Here is a 22,859-nt window from a genome sequence, read left to right as displayed (position 1 = left end):
GAATCTTCTACAGCATTGTCTGTTTATTGGGTAGTCCTGTTTGCAGAATGTGGCAGCATCCAACGTTGACTACCATCAAGTAATCCTCATTTAGGAATAGCAGGAACCTCTATGAGCATGTGTGCTTCAATATGGCCCATTTATTCGCTGCAACATTAAGAACTGAATGCGGCCACAGTCTCGCGCGTTTTAGGTCTCGCCTACGCAGAGCGCATGCGATGCATAGGAGGACCTTTAGCAGTCGCTCTGCTCTTTTTGGAAGCACATACGAGTACTTGAGGCGGCATCCACCTTGCGGGACGAGCAGGGGCGCGCCACAAGCACAAGTATGAGCTTCCAAAAAGAGCAGACTGCGCACGCACAGACACACCCACCACTTCCGGGCGAGCACGAGTGCTTCGCCTGGCTTTTTTTTTTTTTTTTTAATTCCTTTTAGCACGCACCCACCACTCCTGGGCTTCTACCTCTTGTTCAGATTTGAGAATTTCCAACTCTTGGTACATCGAAATAAAATCCAACACTTTCACCTGAGCCTGGCACACATCAAAATCTATCCGTCCAAACAGTACAGTACTTGCTAGATGTCCAGCAGATGCATCATCTTTGCAAGGCAGTGACTTGGCAAGTAAAACAATGTAACTCCAAAACTTTATCTTTTTACTTTCTGGTGCACACATTCGTAAAACCAACATTTACACAACAAAAATCTCCTTCGTTTGAGCAAATTAAACATATTACAAGTGCCACTAAACTCTACTCTGAAAATTTCAAGATATACATTCATTTATGTAGGTGCACTTCCCTCCTTTACTTTGAGGTTTTTAGAGCTACATGCATTTCTCATCAGTCTTGCTCACCCGCAGCAGTGCTTGCCTCGGACATGTGCAAGGCTGACCAGTGAATGATGTCGTTCGTCTCGTTAGTTTCAAGACCTGACGCACATTAATGTGAACCATTTTGGAGGGACTCCATGGCTCACGAACTGTAGTGTTTGTGTGGATGGTGTAGGGCTACAGCAGACGCCCTTGAACTGCCTGCTGGACAGAAATGGCACACCCGCAGGAAGGGCTGACAACACAAGCCAACAGAGAGGGGTGATCGGATATAGTGCCTGCTGTAGACGTAGCTGCCTCTTGGCGTTGTGTCCAGGAGTACGCGAGAGCAAGGAGGTATCTGAAGAACTACAAATACAATTTCAGAGCTTTCTGAAAAATCCGTTGTTTTTCCTGATTCCAACTTATAAAGATTCTAGAGAGCTGCATCGATAACTCAATGACTGCTCCCCAGACCACAACAGTGCTTAGTCATCCAAGAGGTGTTGAAGGAAATGCATGGGTCCCTAATCTGCCAGGTCTCCATGCATCATAAAAATGTGGATTCATTTTTAACTCTTGGTGGTGGTGTCACTCTCCTCCAGGCTTGTGTATGTAATACAATAAAAAGACACCCTGACAGTACCAAACCCAAACAATGATCCGTGGAAAGCTCAAGTGTTTGGTACAGCATATACCACTGTATTCCACTCAGCTGTAACCTCCCCAGAGGCTGCCACACAGGCGCCTCATAGTGGTTAACAGCGGAGCACTCCCTTCACCCCCCCCCACCCCCACCCCACCGCCAGAACACCCTCTGCACTTGAGCTGACTTTTTTTATGTCACATTTTATTGCGATTTTTCAATACAACCAACCAGTGTTATGTATCTAATTTATGCAGTGAAAATTCAGACAAGCATTGGAATAGCCAATAGGTCTCGCCTTTGGGACCTTATAAGTGTTTAGTTATCCAGCACAATATCATTGGTGCAACATCAAGTGTTGCGTGGCTAAACACTTATAAGGTCCCAAAGGCTAGACCTGTTGGCTATGCCAATGATTGTTGTAATCTGTCACTGTGCCGCTTTCGTCTATAGAAGCAGCTAAGCACTAGAAACTGAACTTCGACCCATAACAATATGTTCAAAGCAGTCATATTTTTTTTTCAGCTTGAAATATTAAAAACTAGGCTAGTGCTGGTCCCTCGGAGATGGCACAAGATTTTTTTTCCTGTGTTTAGCTTGTGCCTGTTTCTAGTGGCGCAATTAGTGACGAACGGTTTGAACTACTTAAGAGATGTACCAGGCTAGTCTAGCTCTTCTCATCAGCTGGTTACTTGGACTTTGTGGTGTTTGTGTCTTCTAACGCTGCATGGTTCAAGCGCATGCACACTGTTGCAAGTATCTTGGGAAAACATGAGGTTCTCCACGGGGTGCACTGACTGCATGCCACCTCTTATGTGGGGCATTATCTGTGTGCCACCCATCAGATTGATTGCTTTTGACCCCACATCTGTTATACAAGGACGTCACAAAGTCAAAGGTGTTCCTAAATTTGCATAGAGCCTCACCGCCATAGAAAATAGATATAGCCTCCTGGGGATCGCACCACTGTATGTTTTGCGAAGGCACAAGCCTTCTTATAGAAGGGCCAAATAATGCATCTGCACCCTCTTGTGTAATACCAAAGTTTCCTTGGGGTTTTGTGTTTGCTCACTTGTTGAGAAACTGGAGAGAGACCAGTATGTGTAACCACCTTTAGAGTGGGAAGGGCATGAAACAGGTTGTGGGGGTCAAGAATATGGTTTCCTAGCGGCCCTTTCTTTCACAAATATCGTGATATTTATCTTTTTCATGTTCACCTGAGCCAGCTTGTGCCGTTCTTCTTTTTTTTTTTTTTTTTTTTTTTTTTTTTTTTTTTTTTTTTTTTTTTTTTAGCGGCAACACACACTAGAAGTTATGACACAGTGTCACCCACACCTCCATTAAGTAGGAGAAGAAACTCCGCATATCCAGGATGGTGCAAGCCACAAGAGTGGAGAATCCGAGCAAGAGGCTCAGAAGAATGTTGACCATTCTGGGTATCAGTGAGTGCCCCTGTGTGTCTCTAGATGTCCGGCTCTTGGGGATCAAGAGGATAAGAGTAACGCTTGCCTTGAACGTCCATATGATCCTAAAATATGCTGCCACGATTCAAGCAGGTGTTGCTCATCCAGAATCTTGTACGGTGGAGGATGTGACCTTGCTGTTTATCGATTCATGGTACATTGATTATGAGAGGAGTTTACAGGCATACCTTTGATGTAAAGGTGTGCCATTATTTAATCTGTAGAAGACACACAAATGATGGATGGAATGCGGAACAAATTTACCACACGCCCTAGTTAAGAGATCGGGGTTAAATACATTGTTTTTTTTGTTCACCATGCCACCTCAGTTTGGACCCAGCCATATAAAAATAAGTTTTGACCCTGCTGCCTGTGGCAACAGTCCATGCAAAACTGCCAAGCCGGGTCCTCCCTGGACCAGAAACCAGCATGCTGGCACCGGTGTCAGTGTCACCTCTCATCAGCCAGGACAGCTTGAATCATCTGGATCCTGGAGCTCGGGACCCACATCAGGGCATACTCTGTGCACTTAGGGCGAGAAAGCAAAAGAGATCTGGGTTAAATCCATTGTTCTTTTGCTCACCGTGCCATCCCAGTTTAGACCCAGCCATATGCAAATCTATACTTAATATGTGGCATTTTAAGAATATGGTATTTTCCAGTCTTGCCATCCTATGGTGGACACTTTTGATTGAAATGAACATTTGATGAGTTTACAAATATCTGAAAATGAAGAGGAATATGGGAATTCTCCAAACCTCCTGTCTACACTTCAGACAGTACAGGCCTTTGTCCTGTTAAGTTTGTAATCTGCCTCTGGTGCAATTCTGCCTCCTTAGGTAGGCATCACCTTGCTCAAGTCAGCACACGCCTGTACAGACGCCTCGCGACGTATCACAACACATATCAAACAGGAGGCTGCACTCAGCGGAACAAAGCACTTGTGCACCACATATTAGACTAGAGTATGAGCCTGAGCACAAAACTGGTCAAGACGCAACACACGCCTTCGCACAACAGAAGGCAAAGGCAGAATCCTGTTCCTACACCCACCAGTGCTCCAATATGTGACTAACATGCTAGGAGGCCCCCCAGGAGCTGCTTTCGGCCGATGGGTATGCTTCCTGCTGGCTACACTCTTCAAACCCCGCGCCTCATGGTAAACGCCTTTGCGCCAGTCGGGGCATAACGCAGGCCTCTGCAGCACAGGGGAGGCCCCAATTATCCAGGAGTCCCTATACCTTTCAAAGATGCCCCCTATTCACCCAGGGTATGCTCAGACGTGAGTCCCTTGCTCACTTTGCCACTGGATTCAAGCAAGCCGGGCTAAAGACGGCTGGGATGCCAGAAACCGGTCCTCGGAAGCTTGTTTCCGGTCCAGGGAAGGCATGGCTTGGCAGTTCGGGCTGGACTGTTCCCATGAGGCACAGGGTCAGACTGATTTGCATATAGCCATATCTGAACTGGGGTGGCAGAGTGGGCTAAAGAACGGTGATGGATTAAACCCAGATCTTTTGACTGGGTGTGAGTGTTTGATTGGTTCAGATGCTCCGTCCATCACCACCCCCTTTTGTACCCCTATTCACCCAAAGGCATATGAAAAGGTCTATAATGCAGGAGACTAAGTGGCCCCTGTCACATCCTGCAAGGGAGAGAGGGGCGTCGTAGTGCGTTACGCAATCACGCTAGTGACTCTACACAGCGCCTAGACACTGGTCCAAGATGGAAACCTCGGAACGGTCTGGAAGGTTCTTTTCGGGCCGCCCATTCGCCCAATGCGGGCTTATTTATTCATTTGTTGCTTTGTGAAGGGTCAACGTCACCCAAAAGGGGTTCAAAGCTCTCTATACAAAAGGGGTGAGGATACAAGGCAGGAATCAACCAAGCGTCGATTGGAAAACATACCAAAGCCCTTATTATTTACAAAGTTGTTAGGGCTTGAGACTATATAAATTACAAAGGTATATGAAGGAGGTGAAGGCCTGTTAAAATGAGTAAACAAAACCGTGTGCAGTGGGGCATAGGTCAACTTGTTATTATTCAGCACGTGCAGTTCATCAGGAGATATTTTTTCTATAAAACACTTATTTCCCAGCACAATGAAGTCGATGCGTCGCAAGGCTGTGGCAACTAGAGCTGTAGTAAAATAATGTTTAATTTATATTTAAGGATTACAGATGTTATTATTCATTAGCGAGCCCAGGCCTCCTGCTGCACCGATGCTTCGCCGCCCCTGCTTGCAGTCTGCGGGCTCACTGTCACAAAATATTGTATTGTAATTGCATTTATATAGCGCTTGGCATGGGTCGGATCTCGCTCAAGCAGATCGGCTGCACTTGGGCCCATCTCTCTCGACTGTTTCCCAGTCTCTGATTCGGCTGAATGTCCCATCGAGGCCGAATATTCCTAAAATGCGCAGTTGTTCCAATTGACAGTCTGTGCGGTAACGAATCCCATCGCCCCCCTTTCTCGCCGTGTCTTCTGTGGTGCGCAGAGAGGCATTCGGCCTTCAGCTGTGCTCCGTGTGAGGCACAGCTTCGTCCATCTGGGGCCCGGACGATATTCCGATCTGTCATCAAGAATAGAAAGGGCGCAACTTTTATTTCTAAACGTTGTCCAAACTTTGGGGAAATCTTCCATAGGTCTGAAGGGGAATGAACGTTTCAGGAGTAACGTTTTCGGGCTTAAATTTGCTGCGCCTTGTTTTCCTCCTTCGCGGCTGCCCCCCTGCCACGCACTCTTACTGCACAGATGCCCCAGCCCTCCACTGGGGGAGGGACGGACTCCATGTGTACTTGCACAAACCATCTGCCGCCTCTTTTAGGCAAATCTTGTTTTCAGCAGGAGATGTCAGACGTTGACACCGCGCCGCATCATTTTACTACAGGGTTCCTATTTCTATGAAACTGCTGAGACCCTCATGCGACCCTACCCGTTCATTCCCTCCACCCGCCGCCCCCACTCCAGCCACCTCGACTAGTCCGTCCTGTGCTATCCAGTACCGCCAGGGCCCTTCAGAGCCCGAGGAGCCACCCCCCCTGCCAGGGTCCCTTCCACAGCACCCCCCTCCCAGCCTTGACCCACCGATGGCCCCTTGCAAGGGGCCTCCTTCGAGGCCGCCGGGTGTGGGGTGTGCTGTGCTGCACCTTTAGAGCTCGAGCGACTGTTCATCTTGGGGGCGCTGTGGCTCACAATGCACCCTCTTTCAGCAGCCAGCTCTCCTTGCTAAGCAGGCACCCTAACCCTAAGGGCCCCTCCACCCCCACCCACCCCTTCCGATGGGACGCCTTGGCAGCCATGTTGGAACTGTGCAGGTGCGCGAGCCCCGAGGAGCCAACGGTAATTATTGTTGTGAGGGGATTAGAGCCAACTGTCGGCAGCCTGGCCCACCCATGGGTACCGTGCCCACAACAGGAACTCCCCGCACCCACCCCAGAACAGGGAGGGGGTCCTGGTCTCAAATCACAGCAGGGGGGGGGGGGGGGGGTAAGGGTACAGGCTCCGCACTCGGGAACGAACCAACACCTTCAAGGGATGGTGGACCCGCCCCTCCCCCTTATCTCAGTGCAGGGTGGGAGCAGGTACGGTCCAACTGCAGGGAACCCTCGGACCCACCCCATGAAGAGGAAGGCGACGCTACTACTATATTTACAGCAGGGGCCCCACTCGCCATCCTCAGTCACAGGTGGGGCAGGTATGGTGCCCGCCGCAGGGAACTCCTCTAGCCCACCCCTGCAGAAGGAAGTCTGTGCCCACCACGGAAAACTGCCCTAACCCACGTCTGCACGTGAAGGGACAGGTACGCTGCCCAGTCAGTGCATAGACGTCCTTTTGCTGGTCTCTACAAGGAGTTGTACATAGAAAGGACAGGAACAAACCTGGCCCTGCAAGAAGGCCTGACCCATCCTGGACCAAAACCGCTCCACCCAGCGCGGGCCCTAAAGAGCAAACATTCGATGCTTGCCCCTCTTGGTCGCGTTTATTGTGTAACCAGAATCAGAAATATACACGTAGCCTGGTCCCATTGTTCCTGGATTAAAGCATCCACTGCAGGGATCCGAGTTTGACGTCTGTGTCGCCGGTTTGTATCCTGGCGGGCAATTTAGCCTTTCATCTTTCTGAGAATGAGGCGTAGAGTATATCAGACTGTCAACGGCTCCAAGACACACTAGATAATCCGCACTGTAGCAATCACGTTTGGTTAACACTTGCATGTTTAGTCGTTCCATGGAATATGCCTCCTTATCGACTTGCGTAGGGGGGGGCGCTGGATGTTGGAATATTATAATTTACTATTCAAACTCCAGTCAGTGCGGACAGTAGGGAAGGTGTTGGATATTAACCCCCTCCCTCCGCAAGTCGTTCCGACTTGCGAAGTAATGGTATGCGGAATCACAACGCGGTCATTGTAACGACCACGTTGTGATTGTATGCGGACAAAAAGTTTAGTTATAAACGTTGTTTACCGGTTCCATGAGATTGCATCTAAGTGGAAGGACTGTACATTGCTTCCATTTTGTGGCTGTACAGATTCACTGCTAACACCTGCATAACCCTGAAATATTCCATTGCTTCAAACTTTTTATTAAAAAAAAACACACACACAGCATCTAACCCCTGGTTCAATAAATAGCTGCAGAACCATATCTAAAACGTATGCTCAGTAATATCAACTTACACAGATATTCATTGTCCAATAAATGCAAGTAACAGCTATGTGTCACTGGATTAAACCGAAATGGAGCAGTGCATGTAGGTTTCAATGAAAGCAAATTCAGTGTGAGTCGCTGTGGCTTCCTTGATAGCCAATATAAGGAAAAGGAAAGCAAAGGGAAAGCAGAAAAAGTACTCAAAAGCCAAAACTGATAGACAGTAGCACAGTACCCATAATCCACACCACCCTCCTCTCCGGAGGAGAACCTCTTTTATGGAGCACCCATGGAAATTACAATTCCCCTTAATTTCGCCTCATGAGCCAACATAAAATTGCTACGGCAAGCCACAAAGCTCTTCTTGCAACCAAGCTATACCTTTTTAAGAAGTCTTTGGCAGAGAAAGCACACCTCTTCCTGGAGGACTACATTGAGCTTTATGGGGAAGCCCATCTAGATTGTCCATCCGTCCGCGGCATTCATGTCCTTACTCACTTCCATGGACGACCTCTTTCTTAAGATTCAACAGCTAAATCTGGAAAGAGCAAGATACAATTTTCACCAAGCTCAATGACTTTACTCTCAATCCCCCTGTGTAGCCAGTTTTTCAAATGCTGTTTTCCCACCACCAGGACAGTCCCACAAGAATTTTTTTTGGATTTCTCGAGTGGAAACTGCTCTTTTTGAACTAAGCCTTGCTGGGTCGCGTTTCATGCCCCAGCATCACATGCAGCACTGGATGACACCAGCCTTCTGTGGAACCCCAGTAAGCCCTGCCCCTGATATGCAAGCTTCTTCACCGGCATCCAAAGTTTCATTTCTCTTTTCAGGCGTCACCAGGTACTCTATGGTCATCTCTTGGCCTCCTTGTCTTGGCTTTCTATTGTCTGTACTCCATCTTCTATTTCTCCAACTTCGTCTTGACAGCCCGCACTCACTTTGGCACATGTGGCTAGCGTCACTGACGTGGTCTTTTTTTGTTAATAACTGGCTTATAGAGAAGTTTGAGACTGCAGCTCTAGGGGTTATGTTTCCACTATCTCACAAAACAAAGTTGCAAGTATGCCTACCACAACGTAGTTGTTTGAATTGTAACCCTGAGTGATAAGTTACTTGAGGTGTGCTCCGTTCTCAGTGTGCACAAGGAATGGAGCAACACCTCTCTGAAGAAGCCCAAAGAGACAGGCACATGTTTGGGGTTACTCTTTATTCTGAGCCAAGAGGATGTGGCCTCGCAGTTTGAGTTGGCAAAGGGCTTTTCTTTTTTATGGGCGGCTAGCCTGGTTTGCATGTGGTTGAATGTTGTCTCTTCAGAGCAAAGCAAAAGGAAAAAAAAAAACATGAACTGTCGCAACACACCATCAAGTTTATCTGCAGTAACACTGGAGGCAAATTTGCAAGTATTGTCCTCATAGTATTTATTGTTAGTGTTGCAAATAGTGTGGTAGCGGTGTCGGCTTCCCTCTTCTGTTCACTTCTCCACTATATAAGTGTGTAATATAAAATATATTATTAGATCTTTAAAACACATTGTGTACTTGCTTCTTAAATTTTTATCTAATGTATATCACCGGCTTATCTTCTGTTGTCCTTTTTGAAGTACTATGGAAACCTAAGAAATAAGCAGAAGTGGTGGTGAACCTTGTTAGTGGTGAGTTGTTAGCTGCTGCTCCAAAATGCAGCTATACAAAAGGGGGTGGTGATGGACGGAGCATCTGAACCAATCAAACACTCACACCAAGTCAACAGATCTGGGTTTAATCCATCACCGTTCTTTAGCCCACTCTGCCACCCCAGTTCAGACATGGCCATATGTAAATCAGTCTGACCCTGTGCCTCATGGGAACAGTCCAGCCCGAACTGCCAAGCCATGCCTTCCCTGGACCCGAAACAAGCTTCCTAGGACCGGTTTCTGGCATTGGCAGTTCGGGCTGGACTGTTCCCATGAGGCACAGGGTCAGACTGATTTACATATGGCCATGTCTGAACTGGGGTGGCAGAGTGGGCTAAAGAACGGTGATGGATTAAACCCAGATCTGTTGACTGGGTGTGAGTGTTTGATTGGTTCAGATGCTCCGTCCATCACCAACCCCTTTTGTACCGCTTTGTTCGCCATAAGTTGGCAGGGTATGCTCAGACGTGAGTCCCTTGCTCACTTTGCCACTGGATTCAAGCAAGCCTGGCTGAAGACTGCTGTAATGCCAGAAACCGGTCCTAGGAAGCTTGTTTCCGGTCCAGGGAAGGCATGGCTTGGCAGTTCGGCCTGGACTGTTCCCATGAGGCACCGGGTCAGACTGATTTGCATATGGCCATGTCTGAACTGGGGTGGCAGAGTGGGCTAAAGAACGGTGATGAATTAAACCCAGATCTGTTGACTGAGTGTTTGATTGGTTCAGATGCTCCGTCCATCACCACCCCCTTTTGTACCCAAAATGCAGCTAGGCAGGCAGGCCCACTTTCCCTGTAGTGGATCTGTGGAGTTTTTCATCCAAGAACATTTTGAAAAAGAGACAAATAGTGTATTTCAGGGCGCAATTATCAAATCCGGTTTTTATTCAATTCCGGAGTTGCGTTTCTAAAATATTTTAGCATCTTCATGGTTGTTGGGAAGTTGAGCACACAGGAAAAGCTAAAACTATGGCTGTAAAGAAAGTATTGGTCAGTACAATTTCCCTAAAAATTCGTTCAACACAAATGGAATTTGATGGCTGCTCCAATAATCTGTTTACGGTCTGCAGTGGAAGCCACCTTCTTATCGTTTTCAAGGTGCATACAGCACCTTTCCACACTTCTACATCCCACTTACACCTATTTACCCACCTTGTCCCTTTCAAGCAGATTCTAAGCCTTGTATAATAGGACCTGTTGAATTGCCCAGGATTTCAATGGTTTGCCCCAGGCTGTTTATGCCTGACCTTGGTTTGAGATATCTGCCTGCTGAGCTTGATTTCCGTCATTGTATGGTGTTTCTGTGCTGTGACATATGTTTGTAAAGCAAATTCTATCTCTGCAATGTCTGTGGTGGATTATTCCACAGAGGCCGATGCCCAACCTCCACACCGTCATTCTTCCTACAAAGGAGCAACTATTTCCCCCCCCCCCCCCCCCACCCCGTTTCCAGCTGCCTGGTCCATTTCACAGCTAAAGGTTTTGAGAGGGCTCAGGGTGTCTGGGCCCCCAGTGTGTGGTTGATGCACTCAGCCAGTTGTCTCAGTGGCGTGGGTTCCAACATTTTACCACACCACTTCATTGGAGACTTTGGGGTTTGATGCTAGTCTGTTTCGAAGAGGCGAGTGATGTAGGAATTGATGCTTTCTGTGGAGTAGGCCTTAAGGTAGGCTTGATTCACACCTGCTGACAGTAGCCCTCTGCTCGGAGGGAGCAGTGACACCGCTGCCCATGCATCTCAGGGCCGAACTTTGGACTGTGTGTATTTTTCTTCGAACCCTGGCTGGTTGAATAGGATAAGTAGCCCAGGGTGTAATGTGTAAGTATAATAGCAAGACCAGAACCTTCTAGGGCTGCAGGCTGGCCTTTTGAGGGGGCCATTCCTCTCTTGTTCCTTAGAAATTCAGTGAAAGCCAGCAGTATCTGCTTATGCCAGCCTGGTGGGCGAAGCCCGGCCTAGAGCCACAATAGACGCGTCCATGCTGACGTCATACGCGCGTTTCTCACAGATGTTTTGCATTCTTTCCCGCGTGCTCTGGTGTCCGGGCAGAACGTGAGCCGCCCACCTCGAGGAGGCAAGGCCAGCCCGGCCGGCGCCCCGACCCCCGTGTGCCCCGCGCCTCCGACTGCACGCGCACGCTTGGAAGCAAACAATGGCCTCCCTGTTGGGAGCGACGCATTCATGTTTAATAAAGTCCCATGTAGAAGTGGGAAAAAAAGCCCATGAACAAGTCCTGTTGTGTGGTCAAGTACTATAGCCCTTCTATAATCCCTCACGGGCACTGAAAGGCCAGGTTTCCTTTTGCACCTCTTCCGTTTTTTTCCGCCCAAACCAATAGAAGGGGGCTTCCAGCGTCCTGCAGTCCTCCTCCTTTTACTCACATTTTAGCCAAATAAAAAGTCGTTTGCTTCATGTAGATCTTTCTACCATTTGTCGGACCAACCAACTAACAACCAAGAACGTCAGATAAACCCAGGGCAACTCGTCCCCTATTCCGGTTGTAGTGTCAGTTTCTGCTGAGACTGCACGGCTGTCTTGTAAATCCCAAAGAAGGTCCCAGAAGTTACGGTACTGCTGCATCTTTTCTGCCCTTGCGTAAAAGATCACACCCCACTGCATGCCTCTCCTTGGGTATCCAGTCTTTGCAAGCTTGCCTCTGCACCTGCTGCTGTCCGGAAAGGGTCGCAGTAGGGCCATAAACCTACTGTGCCTCTAAGAGAACTGCTGCTCTCTGAAGTGAGGGATAGTGCGCCTTCTTGGTTCTTCGTTTAGTCCATCGGGCTAAATCAGACCATACAGCCCGAAGGGGTTAGCATGTCTCTGCCTAATTTAGCGGTTAATGTTGTGGTTTTCTTTGTCAGATGTATTATATTTGTCAGTGATTGAATGAATTACTGCTTAACCTTTAACTGGGGCCTCTCTGCCACCTCAGCTGGTTCCCTGGCCTAATGCATTTACTTCAGTAATCTATTTGCCCTGTGGTCCAAGGTTAGAATGTCCGCGGATTCACTCATCCTTTTTTTTAGACCAACAAAATGGGTTTTGTTGAGTTGGTTAACCCTAAACATCTGTCAATCAGTGGCAAGATACACCAGGTGGTGAACATGTGCCTCACCGGTACAGATGCAACTTTATCTGTGCGGAAGGCCTAACATTATACTCATGCTGATGGCACCCAGGTCATCCTGAGATGCCGGACCTGGATGACACAATTTGAATTACATTCCTGCCTGACCAAGGTCACATACCAGTTAAGAGAATTGTCTTCATCTCAATCGATGGAAAGTGTATGATGTGTAATGTGCTGGGAGGATTCTGATTGCATTCCAAGAAAGAGTCAAGCCAAAGTGCCAGAGGAGAGCTGCATTAATGGGAAGCGAATGCACAGAGCAAAGAATTTCTCGGAGCTGGACACCTCGCTGTGTGGGTGGTGCCGGTGGTCTTTGAGTATATGATCGAGGAAGATTTCCCAAACGGCAAGATTCACCGAGGTGTGAGAACCCGGACTCCAGAGCTGTTTTTATGGGGCTCATGCAGACACCATGTATACAAGACCTACAATGGCTAGCCGGAGGCGTTCCTGCTTACTAGGGGCTTAGTAGCGCACCCCCGTGAGGTGCATGGTCTAAATGACCGCTGTCAGCCTCATGAACCACTTAACAGTGAGACGTACTGTGCTCCACAGTGAAGCCAGAATGCGGTGGAGCTGATCCGGCATCACTACAACAGCGAAGGCGGACTTTAACCGAAACTGATCCCTGTCATATGTACCCCATATCCCAGGACTTTTAACAAACTACAGTGGGGTGACCGAGGGACTCATGGTTAGATAGTGGCAGCAAGTAGCATGCAAGGTGGTCCAAAGGCGAAGCCCAGGCTGCCTCCTTCTGTAAATCTATTACACACCTTATTCCTTCTGAACTATTTATGTACAGTGTTACGCTATTGTGTGAGATTGAAGTAAAGTACTTTTTTCTTTTCAAAAGATTAAGCGATGGATAGACATTGCATTATTGACTTGTTAGTTTGAGTTCTGAAACTAACCACACACCACCTATTTTTAGTGCTCGACTTTGTTACTCCAAGGGTCGAGTGGTAAAGGGGGTCCACTTGGCTCTCAGTTTTGTATCTAGTAATTAAGTTCCTCCCCTGGACACCAGTGATAAGCTCCTTTGATTTAAACAATCTTAGCCCAGTCACCCGCCATCTGCCCTGGGGCTCCAGAAAAAAACTTTTCTCAGTAATTAGCCCACTGCTTTCCAGAAATCATTAAAATGCTCACTTTTATGGTAATTCCTCCGTTTTCTGCTCCCTTTTCTGTGAATTTCTCCATGATTTCATATAATTTGGTTAGTGGAGTTACGCATTATGTATATATATATATAAAAAAAAGCACAAAGTAACTTTCTTCCTTTAGCTGCACTCATGTTGTGCTCGGTTTTGCCACCACATACTTAGAACATTTGTGAATTCAAAGCACAATATACAGTCAAGCAATTTGTGTTCCTCTTGCAGTAGAAGCAGAACCGTTTGCACGCTCTTGTACACTTTGTGTTGAGTACTATACGAGTCCTATAGACGTGGATAACATATATTACTGAGCCCAATGTGCCAAGCACCTCTTGATATTGGGAATATGTGCAGAACACACCTTGGTGCGTGTGACTGTACAGTTAATCAATTCAAATAATCTTTATTCGGTTTCAGATATTAAAACCATGAAAGCACATGTTAAAATATATTATTATAATGTCTGATTAAAAAAAAAAAACAATCCTCACAGGGATCAGCCCGCTTTTAAAAATAACTTGTGACATTGGAAATGCAAAGATTCAATGGCTCCAATATCACGCATACTATACCGATACAACAATTTAATAAAGATCAATACAGTAAAACACAGCTCTGAGAATATGACATACAGAAGAGCAAGATCTTCTATAATACATGATACCATGAAAGGCATAACGGAAGTAATCTGGTTAATCACAACTAGACCTGAGCCTGATAGCAGATTTTAAAAAGTTGAGTACATAAAAAACAGTGCTACCTGTCGGCATTTGTAAAAAAAAATAAAAGCTGGGCCCACTTGCCTAAAATTAGCCATTTTCAGAATCTGAATTAGGAAGGACATTCTAGGAGTGTCATAAAATTTGCAAAACATCATAAAATTAATTGTGTCCTGTGGAGATTGACCATTACAGCCACAGGGATGCAAAATTTGGCCCTTACTCTGACCCCTGGGGTGGGCAAGGATGAGGTGAAAAGGGTCAAACTGAAACCTCTTCAGCAGAAATCTATCGTATGAGTTTATGAATCCCAGTAGGTACAGCTCTGCCATCTGGGATGTTTTTATCATGACAAAGCGACGTACACTAGGCTTCATGAGCTCCTGTTCTTCCCCTGCCAAGGCCCGCTGCACATAAAAGGCTGCCTTTATATGGTTCAAGTCTCTCTTGGTTGTTCGTTCCGGGTTATTAAAGTGATCTCCTCTCCCCTTGCTTGTTAAGCTCTCTTCGATGTACTTGAGCCACAGCACACGTGAGGCATGATCGAGAGCCAAGCAGTCTTTTAAAATGATTATATTTAACATTGTCCCCTTACCTGCCCAGATTTGTACGGTTAAGCCTTCTAGATACTGTCCTGGCGTTCCTGCTACTTCTTGAGATCCTGAGCCTGACGGTTCCAGATACTGCTTCATGCTCCCATTGCTGCTGTGGTTCCTGCTGCTCCTTAATATTCTCATCCTGATGATTCCATGTGTGGTCACTGATGGGGAAGGCTTTAACGCTGGTGGCGCCTAGTGCAACAATCATGTTTGGAGCACCCATGACCGCCTCCTGATTCTCTCACAAACACCCGGCAAAAGTGTTCCTCATTTCTACAATCCTAAGTTATTGCTAAACACAGCGCCCCCCTTCACAGGTCCGCACCCAGTTTGGTCGCACTGCCCTAATGCCGGCCCAGGTCACTGACATTCCATCCCATGTGTTATTGTGTTGGAGGTGCTTCTGGTCCACACACAAGCTATCTCTCAGGCTGGCAGACAAGATGGATCCGGCCAGACAGAACTTTCCTCTTGGTGCCGGCAGGGAAAAGCGGCCAGGCCCTGACCTGTCTAGGTGTGGGCTCTTCAGCTTACAGACCTGACGGATCCAGTGTTTATTCTGTCATTGGCTTGCTGGACAGGTGTCCTACTTCAGCCAAGACAGGAGTGGGTACCCCTCTAGGTGAGGGGGTGATTCTCAGAGTCTCTGTGGGGCAAAATAGGAAGAAATGTCTTGAGCTAGATTAGATCTGGACCCCAGCTACGAAGGGCGTGGGGGGAGATATGAGGAGGATGTCACTTATGCAGAATGCCACACGAATGAGTGAACAAGACTTCCAAAGCATCTACCAATCGTATCTGGGTTATCAGTTGTGTCATCAGTCTTTGTTTGGTGCTCGTCTGTCATTCGTGTGGGCTCGGATCACGGGGTGTTTGCAGACCTGCGTCTCAGTTGGATACTGAGTGCTGATGCATCTTTAGTGCTTGGTGTGCCTGTTATGTAAAGATTGATCACTGTGTTCGATTGCAGGGAGGCCACAAGTGGTCATGTTAGCTGGCGAGAGGCCATTTATTTTCTTCATGGAGCTGGTTCATAACGTTTGTGTGGCAAGATGTTGCTGTATGGCTCTTGTTTACAGATCCTACATTGTCTCGGAGACTGTGCACGACTCAGTTGTGTTGAACTTTCATGAGGGAGGATTTACCTATTAAACTATGTTTTGTGTTTTCTTTCAAAAACGAACTACCATATTTTGAGGTCATGTGTTAGATCATAAAGCATATCCATGGAGGTGGGTGTATGTAAAATGTTCTAACATACTTGGCTGTAATCTGTGTCATGATTACTGTCAATAGTTGGTGTAGTGGAACAGTCAACTATGTGTTGCGTCCGTGCTTTGTTGGGTGTATGTGAAATTTTATGTGTAACGTGTTCTTTGAACCAGCTCACCGCATGCAATTGGGTGATAAAAAGTCTTCTTTTTGTGGGTACGCTGGGGTGGGGGCTCATTAACCTCTCTCTATTGAGTAAAGTAAAAGGTTGGATGGGTAACTCTAACCAGGCTGCACCTTACAGCCATGAACATCTCACAGGGACCCACCTCTCCACTCCTCTGCCTTTGTTTTGCTGCTCATTCTTACCACCTTTGCAAGTCCAGTTGGTTCAATGGAAAGTAATTAAGACTACAGGTCCCAGACTGCACTCCTGTTAGAATAGTATCATGGTGACGTGGAGCCTTTCCTACTCGCATGTAGCAGGAAAGTGTTGGGGTGGGAGCTCAGTCTATGTACAGGGCTGTGGCGACTTTGGATCGTCTGTTTTGCTCATCATCGGCGTCTAATGTTTTTTGTTTTGTTTCCCTCTCCCCCAGGGTTCTTCTTCCAGATGCAAGTCGCTCAGTGAGTCTCCTGAGGGCCACAGGTAAACACCCCAACCACTCGTTATTGAATGGAGTTAAAGCTCAGTTGGTTAATGAACCTGCTCGCTGGGCCCATGGGGAGCGAGTGGGGGGAGGGGGGGAGAGAGGCGTGGTGCTCAATCCCAGTGTGACGCATGGTGGGTTAATACACTTACTGCAGATATATTTCTGTAACTGGCAGGTTGGAGTTTGAAGGCTCAGCCTCGCACCCTCCTGAGAGATGATGACATGTGGATATGCAAAGTTGTGAATCATCCTCTGCAGACTTTTGTGAGGTTTTCTTCAAAACATCTCAAGATTCACAAAGTTTTCAAAGTGCACATTAAAAGGAAAAATATGCACAATTATGTTGTGCAACAACAAAAAAATGAAATCCCAGTTACGTTTTCAAACCTCCTTTCTAGCGGAAGATTGATATGTTAAACATGTTGGAAGCATGCACCTCGCAAAAGCCGCAACATTTTGTTGACTGTAAACCTATGCAAAAACTTTGCAGGTGTAATTTAAATTTAATTTACAACTGATAGTAAATAATATTGAGTTGGGTGATGACGCTTGTCCGACGAGTTCGGCTGAGATTATGGTTGGATTCTATTGTATTTTAATATAACTTGGGAATTAATATAACTTGGGAATTGGGGGGTTTGAAGCCACGCCTTTAAATTGCTACAATGTTGTGTATACATATTTTAATCATAAACGACTTCACAATGCACTTCTATTGGGTTTGGAAAGCAGATATTGTATTTTGAAAGTTTATTGTCCCATTTTATCAGGATCTATAACTAAGTGCTGCAGCCCAGTTGCCACCCGACGTGAGTTCTGTGAAGGATTCCTATTTGTGTACATCATTTTCAATTATAACTTTTTCACCTTGATTGGCTGCGCGCATTTTTTACATTTTGTAGGGCTTCCTCTTAAGGGATTCTCCTTTTCGGTCTCTTTCCCTTAAGCTATTGTTTTAGTCTTGCTGACCCCATGGGCTGTGACCTTCCAGAAATAAGGATTTGTTGAAACTTAAAGTGAAAGACTGGAAACTGGGTTTCCTTGTGATTTGGAGTGATCTGGACCGCAATAGTTTTTGTGATCATAAAAGGACAGGAGTCACTATTATCTGCCATTTAACAGCTTCAAAGTTGGAGCTGTCTTAAAAAAAACATTTTGAGGAAAATTCCCCCAAAATAATCACGACATATGCGTTTTTTTGTGTGTAAGATTTAGCGTTTTGTACAAAGTACTTTTCACCAATATCATACATTGCTTCTCAGGGAAAATATGCTTCTCACAAAAAAAAAGCCACGCAAGATACTGCACAAGACTGCTTCTAGGAGAAAATGTCGCGGTGAGATTTGAGAAATGTTCTACTCGAACCAGTCTCCTGCGGATAAAAGTTGCACAAAAATGTGTATCATGGGTAGACTGCTATGCAAAATTATACAAGATCGCCCTGGCATAACGGAAGTTGCGCTAAGACCTCCTTGGCACCTTCAGATGGGTGAAGGAGCGTTTGGCACCTGTGCCAATGAAAGCATGCAGCTTCCTGGGATTGGGGGCTGGGAGTTCACCTTACAATAGGGGAGATGCCCCCTCCCCCCCCCCCCCCCATCCCCCCCCTCCCCCCCACCCCCGGAACGGTGGCAGTCTTGGGGCCCCGGGAATGGGCACCGTAGGGGCATCATCCGCGGGCTCACGGTACGTAGTGTTCACTTTCCACCTGAGTGATGAGAGCCGCGTGTGTAGGGACAGACTAGCATTTATTTATTTCTTGAATGCCATTTTATATAGCGCCAACTAAGGTGTCAGAGCGCTGTACTAAAAGACCAGGATGGCAGGCAGGGGAGGGGCTGGATGGTGAGCAGGTGGGTGAGCAGCAGGTGCCGGGATGGCACCACACCCATGGCGAGCGGCTCCCCTGGTAAATAATTGATAGATGAGTGGGCGACCTGGCGCCACCCGCTCCTGCCGAACATCTGCCTCGTGGAGCCGGAGCCGCTTCCCGCTCAAGCCCCGCCCTCCTCCGCAACCGTCGGAAACGGCGTAATCTTTTCAATCCCTGCTAACGGAGGGCGTGAAGCCATAACGGCGGAGCAGGGGCTGACCCCTGGCCGACCCCTCTTACCCTGTCGCCGCTCCCAGGCACGTGCCTGTAAATGTAAACCAGAAAGGCCCCCACCACCTGCATTTCTTCTACTTTACATTTTCCCGAACCTCATTCGAAATTTGGTTAGCAAAAACATATATTTGACTCCAGAGTTAATTAGAATGCATGAATACGACAATTACCTAATTGTGTAGCTTTCAGTATTTAGCACAATAGATGGTCATGTTATGTGATTCATCCAAGAAAATATAGTCCCTCGCATCACACAATCGAGCATTCATACCTTCAGAATCCTACCTAGCATCACATTAAAAACATGCGACCCTGGACTTTATGCATAATCCAACATTTTTAACTGCTTGTGTCTTTTATCTTATTGTAACCCTGTTGGTTAGCATCCAATGGATCTAAACGATCCAAGCACGTTTCGGTGGCTTCTTCAGGACCAAACTTCAGGGGTATGTACATCAACACATGTAGAGCTTGAAGCAATATGGATGATTAGGCTCGTATGTACCGTTGACGCATTTCTCCAAGGGATGGAAGTACAAATCTATGGATCTTGGTTACAGGGTTTGCAGCTGTGCTGTTCTATTCAGGTGGGTTAATACCTTACCAGTGCTGCAGATCATCCGATGTTACCAATGATGCTGTTGCAGCGCATCTGTTAATTGTGGACAGTGTATTTTCTGTCTGTAGAGTTTCCTGCACACTGTCTCTGCCCCCCCCCCGCATCTCTTTCAGGGTTACCTATAAACTGCCTCCTTTTGCAGGGCAATTTGTCCACAGGTAAATCCCTCCTGCTCCGCCTCTGACCCAAGAGAGTGTGGGCCTTCCCTCCCTCTGCAAGAACCCCACATACAGTGACCCTGTTCCCAGGGTGAGACTTCATAGTCTGTGTGTCTTCCGAGGAAGAACCTCCTAAATTGCTGCTGTCCCCAAGACCACATCCATACGCTGCCTCTGACCGTAAAGCAGCCGCTCCTACCCCCTCTTCAATGCCCAGGACTCGCATGCCTACTCTTGGTTTCTAAGGTGAGCACCTCTATCCCGTTAGCCCCAGAGTTCAAGGGCCTACCCTCGGCCCCCAGGGCAACTGTCCTACTTTACCCTGTCTGCCTCTGTCCCTAGGGCACCAACACGTTCTGTCATCATGGCAGTCTTTCGTTCCCTGCCTGGGTCCCAAGGATTGCCCTCCTTCCCTACCTACATCCCAGACTCGACATGCCACAAAGATCGAGGCAGGGTAGTGTCACTCCCCTGTCCCTATTCTCATGGCCCTTACCCTTGCATTTGGTCCCCATGCCAATCCAGCCTACCCAGCCTCTGCCACAAAGGCATGTTTGCTTAGTCTTCCTCGGGCCCCAGGACCACCTTATAAATTGATACTTGTATAGCGCACTACTCGCCCACAAGGGTCTCAAGGCGCTTGTACGAATACCGCTGTGGAACCCATCCTGGCTTTCCCTGTGAGGCGTCCAATCCTGGGCACCCCCAAGGTGGAGGCCAGGCATCCTTAGCGTTGTGGGGGCCGTTGTGGAGATTAAGCAAGCTATTGCCCAGAGTTGCAGAGTGGGACTCCATGATTGGAATAGGCACCGAGGCGAGAATTATCAGGTCCGTGGAATTTTGAGCCCAAGACCCGCCGATGCAGGGAATTGAACCCTGGTCCCGGGCCAGACCTCTGCATCAGGGTCTGCCGCTCTAACCATTGAGCCACACTTCTCTAAAGCTGCCTTGACCATGGCTGTGAGTGAGCGGCTAGGTGCCTGTGCACCCGCCCTCCGTCCGTAGGGCACGTATTCTTAGCATGTGTCCCAATGCACTTGCCTCCTGCCTTGGTATCCGGGGCACCTACTCACCCACTCCTACTGAATCTCGGTCTAAAGGGCAACCATTTCTACCCAGTCTTGGCATTGGCGCATCTACGGATATATATTGCGCATATAAAACATTACTACATTGGAAACTGTGTTTATCTAATAAACTACATGAGGAGGAGAACTAACAAATCACGCCAGGCCCACATATTTTGCCATGGTAACCTTGACTAACAAATGAGCCAGCAGGAATGTTGTAGTTCACTATTAATGTACTGGGACAACTACTCCATTTGGTAATGAAGGCAAAATTGTGCTTTTTCGAGACCCTGCGCAAGGTAATACCCCACAATACAGTGTCGGGAAGGATGCTTCCGAATGGGACATATAGGCCATTACGGCAAAGAGCCCGGACAAATGCATAACTGGAACGCTCTAGTCCACACTTCTAGAAGCAAGGCCACACGGGTCGTGGGCTTCACTTGTGCACATAGGCACAGGAGAACAAATGTCCATCTTTACGCACAAGGAGGAGACATGACAACCCTCTTGGGAGCGAGAGTCCAGTAACTGCCCCTTGTGACCCGGGAACAGGAGAAATAACGCCCTTCGTGACACACGAACAAGAGAAACCTTTAACTCTCACTCTTGCTTGCAAGTGGGCCACAACTCTTGCCAGGGCTTGTCTGCTCCAGTCTTTGTTCCTTGTATCGTCAATAACTGTATCTATCGGTTGAAAATGTGGGCGAGCTGGTCTACAAAAAAAGTAGATTACAAGTTTAAAAAAAGAAAACAAAAAGTAAAACAAATGTTGAAAAATATACACTACAAAAATTAGAGTATGTTACCAGAAATAAACTTCGAGAACCCATATCTGTAACTTACCCCCTACCCCGCCCGGTCCTGGCTTCAGAAACAAGCGCCGGCACTAGTAGCTCGGCCTGCAAGCGTTTGTTGGCCAAAACCTCGACCGGCTGAAGCCCGGGTAATAACGCCTGTTGGTTAACGCCCGGCGGATCATACCCCTGCAGGTGAGACCCCCCCCCCCCCCCCCCCCCTCGCCACCCCAGTTTCGAGGAGGATTTGGATGTGTTTGCGCTCGAGCGATCATGTTATCGCTGAACCAGGATTAATCCATTTACGTCGCGGCCGGGGGCCCTTGTCTGGTTTGCTAACAAGCCTTTGTTTGCTTTTCAGGAGAGTTATCACCCTGGAGCGGAAGGACGACGAGACCTTTGGGTTTGAGATTCAGGTGAGTGTTGTCCTTGCCCGTTCCTCTTAGGGAGGTTCAGGAACTGGGCCGGGCTGGAAGCGGGTTCACCATATTATAGGTGGGGCCCGGTTCATTTCATTAGCGCTCTAGTAAATGTCGAGCGTGCCACACAACCTGCCTGACTCCAATGCACGACGCTCAGTGGAAAAGTCAGGGAGTGAAAGAACTCGCCCCGAGTCCTGTACAATCAATACGCGATGTATTTAACAATTGTGTGTAGCGCCAACCGGTGCTGGACACCCAATCTTTTGAGCCCTGAAGGCCGGGACCAAGTTTCAGAAAAAAAACATGTGTGAAAAAATTCGTGTTTGAAATGTGCATCAAGGTCATTTCATCATTGGAAGAACTGTCACAACCTCATTGAGCACTCCCTTTACAGTCCGAGATGAGGTACAAATGTAGAATATTGTATTATAAATGCAAGTAAATATACGATGTATAGGGCATATTTTTATGTGCAGATCACATGCAGGGATATCCGAGGTTTATGATCATGTTTCGTTTCTGTTGGTGCCTTGAACGGGCCACCTGATTTTTTGAGCGCTATAGAAAAAAATAAGTAGATACTCTCCCAAATGGAAATCTTTGAGAACGGTTGTATTATTTTACCTATTGTAAGTTACATGCATATTTTCCACTTATTGCGGAGTTGACTGAGTCGAAATTACGTTTTAAAACCAGGGGTTATGTTTGCTGGTGCATTTAAATATGGGCAGTTTTGTTCTGCCTTGAATCTTATAATGTTTGGGTGCAGACAGTCTGAGAAAATGAGACTGCTTGGAGCTGCAGCCTTGCCTCTGGCATCCCACCTCTGTGCTAGTGGAAATGCTGATAACTCTTACATACCGTGTCTCAAAAGAAAACAGGTGCCCGGCAATACATGGGCCACATCATTTCTGGCCAGTAGATAAGATGAATGGTCCTGGCCCAGTTCTTGGGCTCTTATTATAAATTGT

The 22,859-nt window shown here is 47.3% G+C and overlaps 1 protein-coding gene across 1 annotated transcript in view; it reads left to right on the top strand.

Moving 5' to 3' along the window:
* Positions 1-22,859, top strand: part of TAMALIN (trafficking regulator and scaffold protein tamalin) — a 50,359-nt gene that overhangs the window by 5,475 nt on the left and 22,025 nt on the right. The window contains exons 2-3 of the mRNA XM_086963784.1: positions 16,662-16,711; positions 21,828-21,882. Of these exons, the coding sequence (XP_086819910.1) occupies positions 16,662-16,711; positions 21,828-21,882 (105 nt within the window). The remainder of the gene's footprint in view (positions 1-16,661; positions 16,712-21,827; positions 21,883-22,859) is intronic.

The sequence above is a fragment of the Lissotriton vulgaris genome, chromosome 1_1 (genome assembly GCF_964263255.1).
Source record: "Lissotriton vulgaris chromosome 1_1, aLisVul1.2, whole genome shotgun sequence".
Taxonomy (NCBI): domain Eukaryota; kingdom Metazoa; phylum Chordata; class Amphibia; order Caudata; family Salamandridae; genus Lissotriton; species Lissotriton vulgaris.
This window is presented reverse-complemented; position numbering and strand designations above follow the sequence as displayed.